The 20,215-nt window shown below is 44.8% G+C and overlaps 2 protein-coding genes across 3 annotated transcripts in view; one reads left to right on the forward strand and one right to left on the reverse strand.

The window, feature by feature from the left end:
• Positions 1 to 20,215, reverse strand: part of RB195_024212 (uncharacterized protein) — a gene marked incomplete at both ends in the record, with an annotated part of 53,069 nt that overhangs the window by 17,809 nt on the left and 15,045 nt on the right. For both annotated transcript variants that reach the window (XM_064211908.1, XM_064211905.1), the window contains 2 exons: positions 3,458 to 3,551; positions 17,162 to 17,248. In XM_064211908.1, coding sequence (XP_064067786.1) covers positions 3,458 to 3,551; positions 17,162 to 17,248 — 181 coding nt within the window. The remainder of the gene's footprint in view (positions 1 to 3,457; positions 3,552 to 17,161; positions 17,249 to 20,215) is intronic.
• On the forward strand, positions 17,980 to 18,528 carry RB195_024213 (uncharacterized protein; the record flags this gene model as incomplete). Its single annotated transcript, XM_064211909.1, has 1 exon — positions 17,980 to 18,528. One exon carries the CDS (start codon positions 17,980 to 17,982, stop codon positions 18,526 to 18,528), a length of 549 nt encoding a protein of 182 aa, XP_064067788.1.

Here is a 20,215-nt window from a genome sequence, read left to right on the forward strand (position 1 = left end):
ATTCGCTATGCCCGTCGCAACTTCGTCAATCGTAAAACAACAATGACTGCTTTCCGGACCCCAAATGGAACAAAAACAGCATCGAGAAAGGGGATGGAAAAGGTCATTCGCTACTTCTACTCTGATCTCTTCGACAGCCATGTCCACTTGCCTCCTCACCACCTGAGGGAAGATGGACATGCCATTGCAAAGGTCCTCCATCCCGAAGTCCGACATGCCGTTTTGTCGGTGAAGAATCGTACTTTACCCAGTCTCGAAAGAATCAAGCCTGAACATCTGAATTACCTACCGTCAGTCCTCATCAACACACTGGCGAGGCTCTTCACACGTTATCCGTCGGAATGCAAGGTTCCTAAGCAATGGAAAACTAGCAAAACTGTTGCATAAGGAGGGAGACCCACAAGACATCGACAACTATCGTCCAATCTGCTTACTGTCTGTCATCTGCAAGCTCTTAACAAGAGTAATCCTAAACAGGATAGAAAGAACATTAGATGAAGGACAGCCATGGGAGCAAGCAGGGTTCCGAAAAGAGTTCAGTAAGATTGACCACATACACAAGGGTTCGAAACTCATAGAAGTATCGCGAGAGTACAAGATGCCGTTCTGTCTCACTTTCATCGATTTAACCCTTTGACGACAGCGCGGCTCAACGGTGAGCCGCACGGTTTCCAACGATTATTTCCCGTGACTTCATAATTTTTTAAAAGTTTTTTGTAATTAATTGGTTTATTATCTTCGAATAAAATCACACACAACATGGGCATGAAAAAAGGTTTCTATCTTTTGAAAACAAGAAACAAATTTAAGCGTTAATTGCAAGTCACACTTTTTGTGCATTCTTTAGAAATATCCAATGCAAAATTGGCTTTTCATTCGCTACGGACAATGCAATAAAGTTTTTGATCTGAACGGCATATGTGTCATTAAATTTGGGATCCTTTTCCTTGCTCTGTTTACTCGCTTCTTCGACAATTACTGAGGACATTTCCTTGTCCAAATATAGCTCTAAAAATCGATTGAATTCATGACAGCTACGTGAGTGATCATGCAGACCAAATTAATGAGAAAATTTCCAGTCATCTTGAGTTTCTGCGTTGTTTACCCATTCGTCTGTTCGTTCTCACTATCTGACATCGACAATTTCTCATTCTACTTCTAGCAGTAACGCATCATTGAAGATAGAACCATTTTCTGTAGTTCCTTCATCAGCTTCATTGAGTAGTCTTTTAAAACTGTTCTCTAAGACGTCTAACTCAGATTCGTCCATCTTTGGCTACTAAAACTCACTTAACTCTATGTAAGCAGAATAAGTGAAAGTAAAATAAAAAAAACATAACAACGCGATTAGCAACAAATACAAGATAAATTATAGTATCATAGAATAGTAAAAAGGCAAAAGTTTGTACAAAGGAAAAAAAGTGGTAACCGTAGGACAACGCGGCTCAACGTTGAGCCGCGGCTGCACGTTGCTTTAAAACGTGCCTGTCCCACACGCACGCCAGACACGCAAAAACGTGTACTGTCGTCAATGGGTTAAAGAAATCCTTTGATACAGCCGAGACCAAAGCGGTCACGGAGGCCTTGGACAACCAAGGCGTCCCTACTCCATACCCCTGCTCCATACATAAAAATATTTCGTGAGTTGTATAGCACCTTTACCAAAATTTCCCCATTCTACGATGATGTCATAATCGACGTGAAGAGAGGGGTCAGGGTAACACAATTTCACCCAAAATATTCAGTGCCACTCTCGAAAGCGCAATGCAAGGATTGGAATGGGATGACATGGGAGTGAAAGTTGACGGCACCATTTTCGTTTCTTTGATGATATCGTTCTAATAACATCAAACTTTAAGGAGGCCGAACGCATTTCGATGAAACGTGTGAAAAAAATCGGTCTCCGCCTGAACCTAGACAAGAAAATGTTCATGAAGAACGGAAAAGTTTCTCATTCTCAGTTCTCTTTCAACGTAGCGAATATATACGGAGGTATGTACATCTTGGGAGAACAACGGGATCTAACAGGTGACCTTTTTTACATGCATCTCCTTTAGAATTTCATGATTTCTTTACCACACATTGATGATCATCCGTCGATTTAGTCACCATGAGTGTCACTCACAGTGTTTCATCTTTCTTGGACGGTTACAATTCTCTGATATCAGAAGCTGGGGGGCTGAGATTCAGAACACAACTCAACAGCGGATTTAAGGACTGTGAAAAAATTAAACCGTTTTTTTTTGCTTCGAACAATGTTTAAAGGCATCACCCCACAAATCTGAGGTGGTACGGATTTCAGGTGGAGTGTTCGTATACGGGATAGTAGATTATGGAGAGAGGGGTGATTCCGTCCATTTCTTCCTAACTGCCGTAAAAACGGTCCGATACACAAAGCTGGCGTGCTCCAGTCGAACTCCTTGTGGAAAATAGTGCGCCAGAACGCTCGAAGCCGTATCTTCCGGGCCGTTTTTTACGGCAATTAGGAAGAAACGGACGGAATTACCTTCTTCTTCATGATCTACTATCCCGTATACGAATACTCCACCTAGAATCCGTACCACCTCAGATTCGTGGAGTGATGCCTTTAAGTGGTGGATGCATCGATGATCATCAGTGCCTGTTTAAGAAACTATGGAATTGTATGTGTGAAAAAATAACAAGCCAACTTATTCAAAACCTTGTTTTCTTCAAAATTACTCAACTTTAATGTGAAAGTGAAGGTCGCCACGTGAATGCTCGGAAAAATCCTTTCGGTTGGATTTAAACACTGTGTTCAGTGTATTTACGGTTTAGAACACATATATTTTGTAAATCTTTTTAGAATTTAGCTTAGTGTAGAAAGTCATCTCACAAATATTCTATACATCCTCTATTTTCAGGATATAGACAAACAAAGTGATTTGAACTTGAAATATACTCTTCTTCATTTCCTATGGTACTCTTGTCTAATCCGATAGACCTCCAATGGCTCTTTTCTAAAATTAACCTATCCATGAGGAGAAATATTCTTTCAGTGGAAATGAAAAATAACTGTATTTGTTGGATGACTCGATATATGCGGATTTTCGCTCCTAAAACTTTGATATCAAAAAGTAGGAATGTATCCATAGATTTTGCTGATTCCAGTGAATGTTGTGCATGCTCGAAATAAAGAACTCATGTTAGTCTAACAGCAAATGATTTTTTATCGTCATGCTTTTTGAGAGTAATCGCCTGATAAGAATACAGGTAATTTTCCCTGGTCTGCCTACTTTCCCGGAATAGTTCGTGTTTTACCACGTCACAAGCTGCATCGAAACCTGGGCAACCAAGGTTTTCACTCTCTTTTACTTATTAATGTCCGTGAAAACGCTCACCGTTGTGAGCTACAATCCTAGCCAAACCATTCGTAAAGAGATCCCAACGTCATGATAGGTTTTTGTGTTCTTACTATTAAATTATACAATCACAATACCAAGAGCACCAATTAAACCATTCCAGTTCCCGTTTTGATCCATTGATCCAAACGATCCATCTTCCACTTCGTAAATAGAATAGGAAAAATTGAGCTGAAACATGTACTAGAGTACTGTAAAGCAGAATCGCCAATATTTAATCTGTTGATGTGCTAAGTTGGAAAGTAGTCAGTCGTCCATATTCATCCGCCGATTTGTCAACTATGAATACCCTAGGTTAGGTCCTAGGGTATTCATAGTTGACAAATCGTTCCTTGACTTGCACGTGAGTTTAGACAACTCGCCTGTCCATATTCAAAACTCAACTATTTTATTAACTTTTCATATTGTTGATATCTGATTGCTTATGGAGTCGTAGCATTCTCACAAAACGCGGTGTTACTTTCAACAAAGATATGGATAAGCATGACAATAACGTAGTCTTGTTGACGGGAACCGGTAACTAAACACCTAAATGTCTTTCGCACCAAGTGGGTCGGACATGACCATATGATTTTTTATTAGGTTTAGGTTACAGTAGAGGTTCCCTAGAAAGTGTGCTTCTAAAAGATAATATATCCTAGAAGACATCCGAGTACATTTTTTAAAGCCGAACCCTTCGAAATCCTGTTATTTCTGAAGCACAATTCCCAGGAAATTTCTGTGTTGAACCGAATTTGTGAAAATGACACTCTCGGACGACTTCGACGATACTATTTTAAGTCGGCATGATTCCCAACAGTATTGAGCTGTGCAATGCACACACATTTGATCTCAACTACGAAGTTTCCGTCCATCGACTACTGAACCCTGCACTTTTGAAACGCCTTCACCACTAATGATACTAATGAGGACACTTCGATTAAGTTTTGAAAGCGCAGTTCTCTCGCACCTCTTTGCTGCTATTTCAGCTCTCTCAGCATCGATTTTTCCAGTAATATTCGCCTCCAAAGTACTCAATATGCAAGCAGAACAAGATAATCATCAACCAAGTGAACACACTAGCTTTCAAATTTCACTGCACTATACATGAAAAAAAAGAGAAGAAAGGTGAACCCAAATGGAGTAACTGCATTAAGAAGGAGGGAAGTTATCAACGAATTCTGCTCTGGTCTTTTCGAGAGCCATTTTTACTCGCATTTTCACCAACTGAGAGAAGATTGATATGTTGTTCTAGAGAGCTTCTCTTCCAAAGTGCGACATGACACTATATTGGTAAAGAATCGCACCGCATCCTTTCCCGAAAGAGTGAATTCGAGCAAAGAAAGAAAAATCTACCGCCTGTCTTCGCATCCCGGCAAAGCTCTTCACGTCTCACCTGTCAGAATGCAAGATTCTGAATCATTGGAGGACATTGTTGTTCTATAAGAAGGGACCCATGACGTTGGCAACTATCGCTAAATCTCTTAACAGTTCAACACCTATAAACCCTCTACCACGGTGATGTCTGATACCTTCACGCCTCATTTTGTTTTCTAAGCTACGAGTACCTTAACTCATGGAATATGTTCGACAAGCTTGGAATATGACTTATAATAAATGTCAGATTTTCTCAGCCTAAATTTTGTAGGATAATCACAGCGACTGATACGTTTCACCAGTAAGAAACGACGATAAGTAAGTGTTCCATTAATCATAGGATGGCCTGTCAGAAGCTGTGTTTGATAAGCCTCAATGATCACGAACTTTTTTTTTTGCAATTCGACTCTCTTTGAGTTTGCTCTTTCGTTAGAAACGCGAGGTGAGGTCATTTTTGGTAAGCTATTATGCAGCCCTTCTGGCTGCATGTTGAATGATGTTGCTCTGGTACTTATCTTCAGTGAAGGACTCTTCAGAAAAAAAATGTCCACATCTTGTGTGGTGCGTATACTGCTGTCAGTGGTAGCAAGACTAGGATTGTCAAACGTCATTTCTCGTTGAAGTCATCGGCATTATCGGTACCTGACTCTTAAGGAATCTCACAAGCGTCTTTGTCCGAAAATTGCAAGACTAATTCGTTATCTATAATCTAACACAAGCGTTCAACATATTATTTGGAGAATGAATGTCCATGGGACAGAAGGAATACAAATGTCTACACAAGAATAATAGAATAAGAACGTGAAATACATTAGTCTCAGAACTAAAATCCACGTGAAGATTCTGTTTATCTCTGATCTCTATTGATTTTTAATTAACTGTATATGAGGTTGTCATTAACTAACTTTACTGAATAACGTGTTGGCTAATAACCTTTTCCAGAGCCTGAAATGGACATTTCATTTCACAATTTAAACGACCAAATCTCTCTATGAACCTCTCCTAAGTCTGAACTTACTTTTTCAACCAGTAAGGTAGCGGCACTCAATGCTCACATTGGACCTAAGACGCTTAGTAGGGACCGCTGACTGATCGATCACGAGAGCAAATAATTCGAATGTAACATTCGGATCAGAAGAGCCATCCGAGAGGTGCTAGAGACTTATCGAGAGGGCATTCGCTGTTGCGGCTAATTTTGGGGTTTTTGGCTTGAACAATTGAACAATGGCTACTCAGTATAAAGGTACTTCGTGGGTTGTACGATAACCAGAAATTTCACCATTCCACAAAAATGTTACCACTGCCATGGAGAGATTAGTTAGAAACCAAAATTGTCGTCACGTATATTATCTTTGTTTCGCTAATGACACAATTACATGACCCTCCGATAACATTATGCAATCGTGCGGAATCAATGCTGGCAGAAACGTGTAAATAGATTGGTATGAAAGGTATACAGTTGAAACGGAAGATGTTATAAAAAAATACGTTAGAAATAATATGGATCCTTCATTAACGCTCAACAACCAAGTGTACCGGCTATGTATGCATGGGTCGGCAAAAAAAAAAACATGAACGACTACAACTGAGCAGGGCAGGAACAAACGAGAAGTTTGGGTTGCGTAGAAGAGCATCGAGGATGACGTAAGGTAGACCAAGAACACCGTACTCTGTGCTTCTATCTTATTAGCACCGCCACACCTCCTACCTTTACCCACCATGGTTCAGAAACCTATTCCTCTCAAACAAAATGAATGCTTCCAGTGTCACTGAACGCTCAATGGAAAGAGTGATGTTGGCAGTACATTTTTTCATATCATATCACATCATTGTTTCAACTTCGAGCGTTCCGCGACGCTGTTTTCTACGACGAGTTCTACTCGAGCGCGCCGCCCTTGTACAGGCGCCAGATCTTCTTTTTTACGGCAATTAGGAAGAAATGCGCGTTATCCCACCCGTTTCTGCAATCTGCGACCCAGTATAGTCTTTAGCCTTCGGGAATCCATGCCATTCCAGATTCATATGGTGATGCCTTTAAACGGCAACCGTTGAAGCAGAGACGTGTCCGAGTGGGTTTCGCGTAATATTTAACGGGCTACAGGTAAACCGCTGGCTCTACGATCAGATTTGTTATAGAGCCCTCTTAAGAAAGACCCTATTTTTGTTTGCATCGGTCGCTACTGGAGAAGCCACTGGGCAGCTCTTGCGGGTCGAATGGAGTTATTACTGACACTCGCTAAAGCAATCATTCCAGCATCCAGCAAATCCTGCAAATCCACCCATCCACAGAAATTTTTGTTGACGCTTTTCAAGAACTAAGTTTCGGCGCTTTCTTGGAAAGTGAAAAATCAAAGCTATAAGTGATTTATCTTCTTGAGATTTATCCCCTAGTTGCCGGTGCCGTACGTCAAGAACTGCAGAGATTTTGATATAAGACTAGAAAAACACACTCATTCTTTCCGCTCACTTTTGGACCTTGGGCAGCTGCCCAGAACGTTTCCTTATCTCCGACTCGAAGGGCAAGTGAATTCTACCTGTATTTTTACGTTTTCGTGAAGTATTTTGCGGTAATTTCCGAAGTGTTCAAATATAAGTATACAGTGCTACAAGTAAAACAAAAATATATTATACAATCAGAGTCAACACCGTGTGTTCGTATTTTCTCAGCAGGGAGTCGTAAGGGAGAAATGGGAAGAGGAGGAAAGAAATGAAAAGAGCAAAGAGGAAAGGAGGAGATGGTATTCGCTGTTGGATAAATTCATAGTAAGGGGTGCGAAATTTAGTGCTAATAATCCTTTGGTGGAGGCACAGAGATGTAACCGAAAAGTGTTGACGGATGGCACAGCGTGGTGTAACACATTTTTTATTGAAACGGCGATTGATTAATTTCTGACAGAAGTAAGATTTTTATATTTATTGTATATTTTCGAATGACGTGTGACATAGTTATATACTATATGAATGACATAATGAATATTGAGTTTCCATATTATCACTAAAGAAAAATTCGACGCTATTACTAAGCGAAAAAAGATCTACAACTGAAGATAAGGATAATATGAGCGCGAATTAGACCCTTCATGTTCTAGTTTGTCTATGTTTCTGCAAAGTCTGGTGTTTCTTTCATAGTTTCTTTGAAACCTAATTTAGAAAAAAGTAATTTTCTCTTAATACTTTTGAATTTCTCTCAACTAGCTATCGAGAGATCCACGACACCTACAGACATCAAAATTTGCAACCAGTAGTTTTGCTCGATGCTCTGTCAAAATATAGCAGGGGATTGTTGGCTCGCATTGCCAGAAACTCGCCACGAGAAAATCATGAAACTCCAAAGTTTTGGCTGCAAAAATCTGTATGACTTCCAACAAAAGCACATTAAGTTCTTCCTTTATGAAAACTGATTTGAATCAAAATATATTATACCAGTATGAATGTCCGGCTAAAGCCGGACTTCAGACTTTCAGTGGTTTTAGCTTCGCTCCCCTTGACTGATCAATGAAAGTTAATAGCAGCGGTGTTTACTGTGAAATTAGATTTGTGTTTTCTTTTACAACACTTTCCTTCTCTTCTTTATGTTATAAATAAAGATTACGGAGTTTTCCTTCTAAACGCGTCAATCCTACATTTGGAGAACATTCGACCATTAGCTACAAAAACTCCTTCGATGCCAGAGTAATATAGATACAATTCCAAAGCATTACTCGAAGTATTGGTATTCCTTCTGATTTCCCTCAATAGTTATCAAAGAATGATGTTTTAACATAAAATGACGTGAAAGACATCATTCTAATGATAAAGATAACGTTCCACGTCAGATCACATCAACATCTTGCTACTATTTAAGAAGCCGTTTACATGCGTGTTTCCACTTCCTGAGAACGGCATGCTACAAACATGAGGAGAACAAAGAAGGAAATAGGCACGAGGAGGAGTGATAAAGGTGAAGAGCAAAGCGCTCGGTGGTCACGGCTATGAAACGGCTCAAACCATTTATCTTTGCGTCATACACCCTAAGTGATTGCGTACAAATGGCCGGGTCCACTGACGCCTGCGGATCCGTTGCACCCGATATTATGGCAATCTGACGCCGGTGGGCCCGTCGCACCCCCTCCTATAAGTATCTGGCGCCGGTGGACCCGTCGCACCCCCTTCTATAGGTAGTGCGACGCCGGTGGACCCGTCGCACCCCCTCCTATAAGTATCTGGCGCCGGTGGACCTGTCGCACCCCCTTCTATAGGTAGTGCGACGCCGGTGGACCCGTCGCACCCCCTTCTATAGGTGTCTGGCACCGGTGGACCTGTCGCACCCCCTTCTATAGGTAGTGCGACGCCAGTGGACCCGTCGCACCCCCTTCCATAGGTAGTGCGACGCCAGTGGACCCGTCGCACCCCCTTTCATAGGTAGTGCGACGCCGGTGGACCCGTTGCACCCCCTCCTATAAGTATCTGACGCCGGTGGACCCGTCGCACCCCCTCCTATAAGTATCTGGTGCCGGTGGACCTGTCGCACCCCCTTCTATAGGTGTCTGGCACCGGTGGACCTGTCGCACCCCCTTCTATAGGTACCTGGCGCCGGTGGACCCGTCGCACCCCCTTCTATAGGTGTCTGGCACCGGTGGACCTGTCGCACCCCCTTCTATAGGTAGTGCGACGCCAGTGGACCCGTCGCACCCCCTTCCATAGGTAGTGCGACGCCAGTGGACCCGTCGCACCCCCTTTCATAGGTAGTGCGACGCCGGTGGACCCGTTGCACCCCCTCCTATAAGTATCTGACGCCGGTGGACCCGTCGCACCCCCTCCTATAAGTATCTGGTGCCGGTGGACCTGTCGCACCCCCTTCTATAGGTGTCTGGCACCGGTGGACCTGTCGCACCCCCTTCTATAGGTACCTGGCGCCGGTGGACCCGTCGCACCCCCTTCTATAGGTAGTGCGACGCCGGTGGACCCGTCGCACCCTCTCCTATAAGTATCTGGCGCCGGTGGACCCGTCGCACCCCCTTCCATAGGTAGTGCGACGCCGGTGGACGTCGTGGACCCCCTTCCATAGGTAGTGCGACGCCGGTGGACCCGTCGCACCCCTTCCATAGGTACCTGGCGCCGGTGGACCCGTCGCACCCCCTTCCATAGGTAGTGCGACGCCGGTGGACCCGTCGCACCCCCTTTCATAGGTAGTGCGACGCCGGTGGACCCGTTGCACCCCCTCCTATAAGTATCTGACGCCGGTGGACCCGTCGCACCCCCTCCTATAAGTATCTGGTGCCGGTGGACCTGTCGCACCCCCTTCTATAGGTGTCTGGCACCGGTGGACCTGTCGCACCCCCTTCTATAGGTACCTGGCGCCGGTGGACCCGTCGCACCCCCTTCTATAGGTAGTGCGACGCCGGTGGACCCGTCGCACCCTCTCCTATAAGTATCTGGCGCCGGTGGACCCGTCGCACCCCCTTCCATAGGTAGTGCGACGCCGGTGGACCCGTCGCACCCCCTTCCATAGGTAGTGCGACGCCGGTGGACCCGTCGCACCCCCTTCCATAGGTACCTGGCGCCGGTGGACCCGTCGCACGCCGGTGGACCCGTCGCACCCCTCCTATAAGTATCTGGCGCCGGTGGACCCGTCGCACCCCCTTCCATAGGTAGTGCGACGCCGGTGGACCCGTCGCACCCCCTTCCATAGGTAGTGCGACGCCGGTGGACCCGTCGCACCCCCTTCCATAGGTAGTGCGACGCCGGTGGACCCGTCGCACCCCCTCCTATAAGAATCTGGCGCCGGTGGACCTGTCGCACCCCCTTCTATAGGTGTCTGGCACCGGTGGACCCGTCGCACCCCCTCCTATAAGTATCTGGCGCCGGTGGACCCGTCGCATCTGGCGCCGGTGGACCCGTCGCACCCCTTCCATAGGTAGTGCGACGCCGGTGGACCCGTCGCACCCCCTTCCATAGGTAGTGCGACGCCGGTGGACCCGTCGCACCCCCTTCCATAGGTAGTGCGACGCCGGTGGACCCGTCGCACCCCCTCCTATAAGAATCTGGCGCCGGTGGACCTGTCGCACCCCTTCTATAGGTACCTGGCGCCGGTGGACCTGTCGCACCCTCTCCTATAAGTATCTGACGCCGGTGGACCCGTCGCACCCCCTCCTATAAGTATCTGGCGCCGGTGGACCTGTCGCACCCCCTTCTATAGGTGTCTGGCACCGGTGGACCTGTCGCACCCCCTTCTATAGGTACCTGGCGCCGGTGGACCCGTCGCACCCCCTTCTATAGGTAGTGCGACGCCGGTGGACCCGTCGCACCCCCTCCTATAAGAATCTGGCGCCGGTGGACCTGTCGCACCCCCTTCTATAGGTGTCTGGCACCGGTGGACCCATCGCACCCCCTCCTATAAGTATCTGACGCCGGTAGACCCGTCGCACCCCCTTCCATAGGTAGTGCGACGCCGGTGGACCCGTCGCACCCCCTCCTATAAGTATCTGACGCCGGTGGACCCATCGCACCCCCTCCTATAAGTATCTGGCGCCGGTGGACCTGTCGCACCCCCTTCTATAGGTACCTGGCGCCGGTGGACCCGTCGCACCCCCTTCTATAGGTACCTGACGCCGGTGGACCCGTCACACCCCCTTCCACAGGTAGTGCGACGCCGGTGGACCCGTCGCACCCCCTTCTATAAGTATCTGGCGCCGGTGGACCTGTCGCACCCCTTTGTATAGGTACCTGGCGCCGGTGGACCCGTCGCACCTCCTTCCATAGGTAGTGCGACGCCGGTGGACCCGTCGCACCCCCTTTTTCGAATTTCGTGACACATAGACAAACACACACACACCCTAAGCTTGTTATTATTAGGTTGTTCGGATATAAACGAGACTTTCGAAACTTTACGAATTTCGAACAGCAATTTGGACAGTTTTGGTTCCATTTTGTTCCTGGCGTTTTTCTGTATATTTTACTTTCTTTTTTTGTTTATTTTTGATTTCTGTAATATTTTTTATTTCATAAAAATAAAAATTTATTTATTTTTTTATTTGTTTATTTTAATTTTTATTTTATTGAAGATATGATTTCGCGAAGTCAATGCTACAAATGGTTTCAACGCTTTGAAAATGGAAATGAGAGCTTAGAAGACGAAGAACACCGACGTTGCCCTCAAGTGGTAGACGACGAATTACTGAAGAAGGCGATCTAGTCTGATCCGACACAAACTACAAGAAAACTTGCCCTAGAGTTCGAATGTTCGAATTCAACAATTGACGAGCATTTACATGCAATCGGGAAGACAAATCGGCACGGCAAATGAGTTCCTCATGAGCTGAGTGATAAAAATAAAGCTGTCCGTAAATCGAAAAAAAAAATCGAAGAGTTGGCCTGGAAAGTTTTGCCGCATCCACCGTATAGTCAGGACTTGGCTCCTTCGGACTACCATCTATTTCGATCGATGCATCACGGATTGTCGGAGAAAAAGTTTAACAATATCGACGAAGTCCGATCTTGGGTCGCATCATACTTCGACTTATAGCCAACCAAATTCTTTGAGGACGGCATCCACAACCTGCATGATCGATGGCGAAGCGTTGTTGATAGTTATGGAGAATATTGTTTGGAATAAAGACTTGTTATAAAACATTTTGTGATGTTTGAAAGTATGAGTCGAAAGTCTCGTTTATATCTGAACAACCTAACATATATCGTGATAGGAGAACTTCTTCTATCAGATCACTCAATTTTGCTTTTTTTTCACGTTTCCTCTTTATTCTCTCAAAATTTAATTGAAAAAATGTTGAGAAATTCGCTAGATTCTTAATTTCTTCTCAACTAACATTAAAAAAACAGAAAGACTCTAAAAAAAGATACGTTAACCGTTTTACAGCTGTAAAACTTAACTCCATTTATTTATTTTTTCTAGGTTTCTTTTACGCAATGTTATTGTTGTTGAATGTTTATTTCAACATAACAAAATCCGACCAGTTCAGCAATCATTGTTCATTTCCAATCATTTCCAATCACGGCCAGTGTTAATCGCTAGAATCACCTCTAAATCGCGCGAAGATGCTGTAAATGTGGCAATTTAAGAATTGCCGGTGAAATGTGCTCATCAGCGGTTTATTCATTTTGCGAAAACCGAGATTCCGGCAAGGTATTGATCTACTGACCATTTTCTAATCGCGTTGAAAGAGCAAAGTTGTGTGTTGGAAGTAGAAAGTGGATGAAAATGTTTCTAGAATGTGTTCTGCTTTATTGTTTTGCTGTTTTTATCGTTCTGCAAAAATCAGGATTTTGCCGGGGATAGAACTCTCCAACATCCGTAATCAGTGTCAAAAGAGAAAGATGGTGTTGTCGAACACACGATGAAAACTAGCATATGATAAAGTCAGTGTTTTTTTTTTATCCTCTCAGACAAGTATGGTACCGATCTGTCGAGCCTGGAGGGACGAACGGCTTCGTTGACACTAGGACGTTTAAAACAACGGTAATGCTTACGGGGACCTTGTTACCGATTGGACTATACCACCCCTGGCTTCTATAGTATATTGTATTCTATATCTTTGTTTTGCTTACAGCACGACACATTAATATTTATTACAGCCTCTTGAAAAGGACCACCCATCTGATCTTTTCTAATGTAGACGAGAGCAATCAAATAATACGGGACCACGTATACGAGTCTGATTGCTACCTGCACGTGGTGGCCCTGCTTTAACTAAACGCAAACAGGCGTTCGAGTGTACGCATTAGGAACGTACGAGCTAAATAACCCGCACTGTTATATGGCAGAAGATTCCTATACATTAGAAACAGGTGTTGTCGTCCAGCACATCGCCGAAGCTCATAAGCTAACAGGTCGAATGCGAGTTGTCCAAGGCCTCCATGACCGCTTCGGTCTCAACTGTATCAAAGACTTTCTTTAAATCGATGTAAGTGAGACATAACGGCATCTTCTACTCCTCGCGATGAGTCTCTAATGAAAATCTAAACTTTTTTCTATCCTGTTTAGGATTACTCGTGTGAAAGGCTTGTAGATGACAGACAGTAAGCAGATTGGACGATAGTTGCCGATGTCTTGTGGGTCTCCATTCTTATGCAACAGCACGGTTTTGCTGGTTTTTCATTGCTTAGAAACCTTGAATTCCGACGGGTAACGAGTGAAGAGTCTCGCTAGTGTGTTGATGAGGACTGACGGTAGGTACTCCAGAAGTTCAAGCTTGATTCTGTCGGGACCGGGTAAAGTACTATTCTTCACGGACATGATAGCATATCATAGTTCGGACGGGAGAACCTCTGGAATGGCATGTCCGTCTTCCCTCAGATGGTGAGAGGCAAGTGGACATGGCTGTCGAAGAGATCAGAGTAGAAGTCGTGAATGACCTTCTCCATATCCCTTCTCGATGCTGTTGTTGTTTTGTTCCATTTGGGGCCCGGCAAGCAGTCATTTTTACTTTACGATTGACGAAGTTTCGACGGGCTCTGTCCCGCCTCTGCAGCTTCAGCCAACACTTCTGCTCTTCTCTCTTTGAAATCATCTTTTATCACCTCTCTGCAAAGTTTTGCGAGCTCAGACATGAGCTCCTCGTTGTCTGCCGCTCATCCAGCTCCACGCCGACGTATCAGCTCTAGAGTTTCCGGAGACAGGCGTCTCTTGGTGGTTTTAGAACGTTGAGCGTTCCTCTTGCAGTCATGGACATGTTCAACGAGCCGATCGTATTCCTCATCGATGCTGTTCATTGTGGAATCTTCCCAAAAGACGGCTGAATATCCTAGTTAGTGATAGATCGCTAGGACTAGCACTAGAAAAGGATAGGACTTCCCCCTTTGAACTTCGCGGCTTCCTCTTCTCTCCGGATGAACGAAAATGTTTCCCGGAGGAGGCGATAGTCCGATCCCTTATGAAACTTTGGCACAACAGCGACATCGGACAGGGAAAACCTTTTACTGACGATGATGTGGTCAATTTCAGTATGGTGCCCTACACCGGGTGACTCCCACGTGCAGCGTAGAGAGTAGGACTTCTGGAATTGCGAGTTTCCATCGATGGTCTTAGTCATCATGATAAACTCGGAAAGCTTCTCTTCCTTTTCGTTCAATTGTAGGCCGTGGGTCCCGATGTGAAGTTCCTCAGACGTTCTTCTGGGAGTTAAAATCTCCAATTTTGGAGTTAATATCACCAACAGTGACCTTGTAGAAAGTGTGGTCTTCTCTGTGGAACTTCTGTAGGTCCACATAGAGAGCTTCGACATCTTCTTCTTCGTAGCTTGATGTTGGAGCGTAAGCGACAAAGATCGTCAAAGCTGGCGTTGAACCACATCTTCTCGTCCGCAGACGTCCGATTCGGGTCGTAAGTTGCTCGAAAGAGTCGATGTTCTTTGTCATACTCGTGTTGACGAGGACGCCAACTCCACCAATTCCTCTGCTGTCGCATGTTCCTAAGAACAGTTCTTCTCCAGTTTCATATACGGCATTGAGAGGGTGACGTCGTCTCGCCTCGCTAACTCCTATGATTTCGTACTACTACTTTCTGGCCTGCATCATCAGATCTCCAATTGCCGCATCCGATGCAAGCGTACGGGCGTTATAAGTACAGATCGTCATCCTAGTTCTTCTCCGTTTTGGTAGCCTGGATGACTTCTGCAACCTCGTCATTCCTGGCGCTACCGTACCAGGCTTTCCTCTGGAATCAGGAGACTATTCCTTATTACTGTAACATGCATAAAATTTTAAAACCCATGGGCAGGTTCCAGACCTCTAGTCCCATGATTTTTGGGAGGACGTCACGTCCTCCCGTAGTGGACAAATGGAGCTTATTTGTTGGAGGCGACTCCAAACCGCCTCTTTTGCACCTCCCTCGCTTGATTGCATGCTTTTGGTCGTACCGACGTGCGAGATACAACAGTATTATGAGCCGATCCTGGCGCAGCAAAAACAGGGAATTCATTCCCTGAATCCACCTGCGTCTCAAGGCAGGCACAAGGTCGATTTTGGTCCGCGATTAGCCATCTATCCGTCACCCGGGGACGCGCCACGTAGCCTCGCGACTAACCGGCTGTGATCCTTCTAGCGAGGGAGATCCGAGGAATATAGGTATACTCCAACGAAAATCCATACCACGCCAGATTCGTGGGGTGATGCCCTTAACGAAATGCCTCCTGTCGACCTCTATCGCCCACCCGCTGGTCAAGTTACGAGTCTACCTATCCGCCCAACATAATGTACGGACTGGAGACTTGCTCAGCACCATCTACAGTAATGTTAAGGCTTGACGGAAAAGAAGCTGCGCAGACAGCTGCTTGGCTAATTTCGGCCTTTTCGGCCTAGGGTATGCCGCAGTGAAGATCTTTGTGCGGAAATTGATGTGGTAGACCAGCAGATGTCACGTGGAAGATATCAACATCTTGCACCGCCATCGAAAGTGACCACAGAAAATAGCCCTCGCTTCTTTAGTCATATATAAATGAGACCAGTATATCACCTTGTTTAACGAGTTTTAAGGAGTTCGCCGAGTTCGAGCTGGTAGAGGCCATCTGTTCGAAAACGCAAGTTCTTTACTGACGTGGTGAAAGAGGACCTAAGAACATTCGGCCCAGACACGCAGTTCAGGCGAAGTAAGTTTTCGCAGAATATCGAATAGCGACAAATGGATTGATTCTGTGCAAGGTCTCGCAGAAGATCGAGAAGGCAGGGCAGAGCTATTTTCAAAAACTGCACAGCTCAGCGAAGATGCGGATAATCGCGTCAGGCAATAAAATCAGCCCGCCGATTAAGTCAAGTAAGTCATCTTAGAGCCTGTTCTATCTTTCTACTAGATTTTGGCATCGTCGCCCGTTGATTAGAACGCCGCCTGATGCATGTACGGTTCGGCCCGAGAGCATTCTGATCACCTACTTGCACCATCATCTTTGCAGATTAGATCACATATTTACTTTGAGGCTCTCTAATAGTCCAAATCTGCTCTCTGTTATAACCCACTTTCGAAACTTAACAAAAACTAGCAAAATTACAAACGTTTCCGCACTTCACAGACACGCCCGTCTTGAACTCATAAAATAAACATGCACGAATTGAAGTAAGATAACTGCAAATCTCATAGACAGTGAAGTAATACTGATTTATTTTGGCATTATCAGCAATCAATGATGCGGGTTCGGACGTCTCTGGTCTAGCAAGGAGGTGAGGGAGGTGTTTCACAGATTGTCTTCAATGTACTACTGGTAAGTTAAAGGGCTAAGCCACAATTCTAGTATTGATACATTCAATGCTTTGCTTGTTTTATTTTAGGGTGTGGCACTAGAGCTGCGAGACCACACAGTTTCTGATGGCTTACCTAGAATTGACTTAGAACAATTTTTCCGCTCGAAAGTTTGTGTACATGGCATGCCACTGCAAGTGACTTGTTCGTGAGTTTTGAGCATAAATGCACATCCCTGCATAGCGTGTAGAAGTCGTACCTCACTGCGAATTAATTCGATGAGATCGATGCAGTATCCTTCGTAAGGTCTCTTTGGATTCCCACTCAGTTGAATGAACGGTGGTTGCTGAAAACCTGTACATGGACACAATTTCTATTTTACATATACAGAGAAAGGCATGACATATGTGTAGTGTGGTGTATCTAAATTTACATCCAAAACAAATAAGCAACTTATTTGTATATTTTATAAATTTCATATTTATTTTACAATATAACATGTTTATATATAACAATTTATATGCAAATTTATATGCAGTAATCGAAAAGAGTCTTCTGATTCCGGAGGAAAACCTTGTACGGTAGCACCAGGAAAGGAGGGGTTGCAGGAGTCATCTAGGCTGCTGAAAAATTTCACAAGGTTTTACAAGGTCATAATTAGTTATTTAAACGCCAAAATTGGACCCAGAAAAACGCCTAGAGAACTTCACATCGGAACACACAGCCTTCAATAAAACAAGCAGGGAGAGAGGCTTTCCGAGTTTATCATGACGACTAAGACCATCCATGGAAACCCGCAATTCCAGAAGCCCTCCTCTCTATGCTGGACGTGGAAGTCACCCGATGGAGGGTATCAGAACGAAATTAAATTCACAACATCTTCGCCACTAAAAGGTTTTCCTGACCAATGTCGCAGTTGTAACAAAGCTTTATGCGAGATCACACCATTGCCTTCTTCCAAGAAAATTTTCTTCTACACGGAGAGGAGAAAAGCCGCGAAAATCGCATAACGAACTCCGATAACCAGCATCGACTGGAAACTCTCCGCTTCATTTGTTGGCATCTGGAAAGACCGTCATGGACAACATCGACGACGAATATGATAGGCTTGTAGAACACCTTCACGACTGTAGGAGGAATGCGAAGAGTTCGAAAACCACCAAGAGGTGCCTCTCTCCGGAACCTCTAGCATTGATTCGTCAGCGTGGAGCTGCACGAGCTGCAGGCAACCATGAACTCAAATCCAAGCTCGCTCGAGCAGAGATGTTCGCTAAAGTTGCTGAGACGGGACAGAGTGTTCGCTACACCCGTTGGAACTTCGCAAATCGTAAAGCAAAAATGACTGCTCTCCGGACCCAAATGGAACAACTACACCATCTGTTCGACAGCCAGGAAAATGGGCATGTCCTGCCAGAGGTCCTCCATCGCGAAGTCCGACATGCCATCATATCGGTGAAAAATCGCACTTCACTCGGTCCCGACAGAATCAAACCTGAACATCCGAAGTACTTACCACCAGTCCTCATCAACACACTTGCGAGGCTCTTCACTCTAAATCTGTTACCATGCAAAGTTCAGTGGAATGGAAAACCAGCCAGACCGTGCAGGGTTTTTAAAAGGGATTAGTACGATTGACCAAATGGGCATCACTCCAAAACTCAAGGAATATTGCGAAAGTGAAAGATGCTGCTGTTTCTCACTTTCTTCGACATGAAGAAAGCCATGAAGATAGGGGTGAGGCTGACACAATTTCACCCGAAATATTCGGTGCCGCTCTCGAGAACGCGATGCTAGGAGTGTAATGGGATAACATGAGAGTGAAAGCTGACGGCACCATTTTCGTTTCGCTGATGACATCGTAACAACATCAAACAGAAAGCAGGCCGAACGGATGCTGGCCGACATTGATGAAACGTGTGGAAAAATCGGTTTTCGCCTGAACCTAGACAAGTCGATGTTTATGAATAACGGGAAGGTTTCTCATTCTCCGTTCTTTTTCAACGTAGCGAATAAGTACGAATGCTCCATCTATGTTTATCTAGGCCGGGAAATCAAAATTAACGCCCTGGCCTCTGAGTTGATCAGGAGGAAACAAGCAGCTTGAGGAGCATACAAGAGCATCATGGGCGTTTTGCAAGCAGGAGGAAAATGCGATTAGCGTCATAGAATGCGCAATTGAAAGAGTGATGCTAGAAGTTTCCCGTTTCATGCAAGTCTAAGAAGAGATTTGAAGCTCAGAGGAGATCAGAGACGCCGCAGCATATGCCAGGGAAAGTAAAACTGGGTGGAGTGGATACGTGATGCATTTTAACTACAACCGTTGTACCAGGGGCGTGAGCAAATGGATACCACGCGACATCAAACCCACCGCAGGAAGACCCCCGACCCGATGGTCAGACCTCTCCACGAAGACCTTCAAGGAAAAATGCGATGCTCTTCGAGTCCTTCGCAAAAGTAGAAGTCACAGGGCAACCCTAGCGCACGATCGGGACCTTGTCCTTCGTCCTTCGTGTAGATGACAGACAGTAAGTAGTTTGGGTAGTAGTTGTCAATGTCTTGATTGTTCTCTCCTTATACCACAGCACGGTCTTGCTGGTTTTCCATTGCTTGGAACCTTGCATTGCGACAGACAACTAGTGAAGACCCTTGCAAGTGTGTTCATGAGGACTGGCGGTAGCTTCTAATAATTTTAACTTTAAATGATTTTTAAGAATAAAAAAATAACATTTTTTAAAGAATTTCACTTGATATGTTCAATTCTTGATTGCTGCATAAGAGATTATATTAAAGAAAAAGAGAGGTGGGGGAAGGAAAGGAAGGATTCGTGTTCGGAAGGATCGGGTCTCAACCACACATTGACTCCGTTTTAGATTTCTATGTATGCCCTTGAACTATATTATTATCAGCATCGGGGACTCTTGCATATTTCTCATATTCATCGTGCTCCACAAATGCATATAGGTGTTGAGAGATACGCGCTTGCACTTTATTTCGATTTGACTTCACTAGTAACGCAGATGTAACTGTTGGATTTCTATGGTTTTTTTCTGTTACATGGGATTCTTATCCAGCAAACACGGTGAGCTCGATAAGCTTTCATCACATGAGTTCTGCTGTATCTTCTCGGAATGCAAACACTTTTCCTAGCAAAAATGGTGGATTTGCCAGCCAACTTGTATTTAAATAAATTTGTAATACAAGAAATATTTGAATGATTTTGTTATATTGTAAGGCACAGCAATATTCCCAATGTTAATGTAAGACCTATTTTTTGTGACAATTTAAGTATCTAGGTCTACAGTTAGTTACATAG

This window comes from Necator americanus, chromosome X, assembly GCF_031761385.1.
Source record: "Necator americanus strain Aroian chromosome X, whole genome shotgun sequence".
NCBI classification, from domain to species: Eukaryota; Metazoa; Nematoda; class Chromadorea; order Rhabditida; family Ancylostomatidae; genus Necator; species Necator americanus.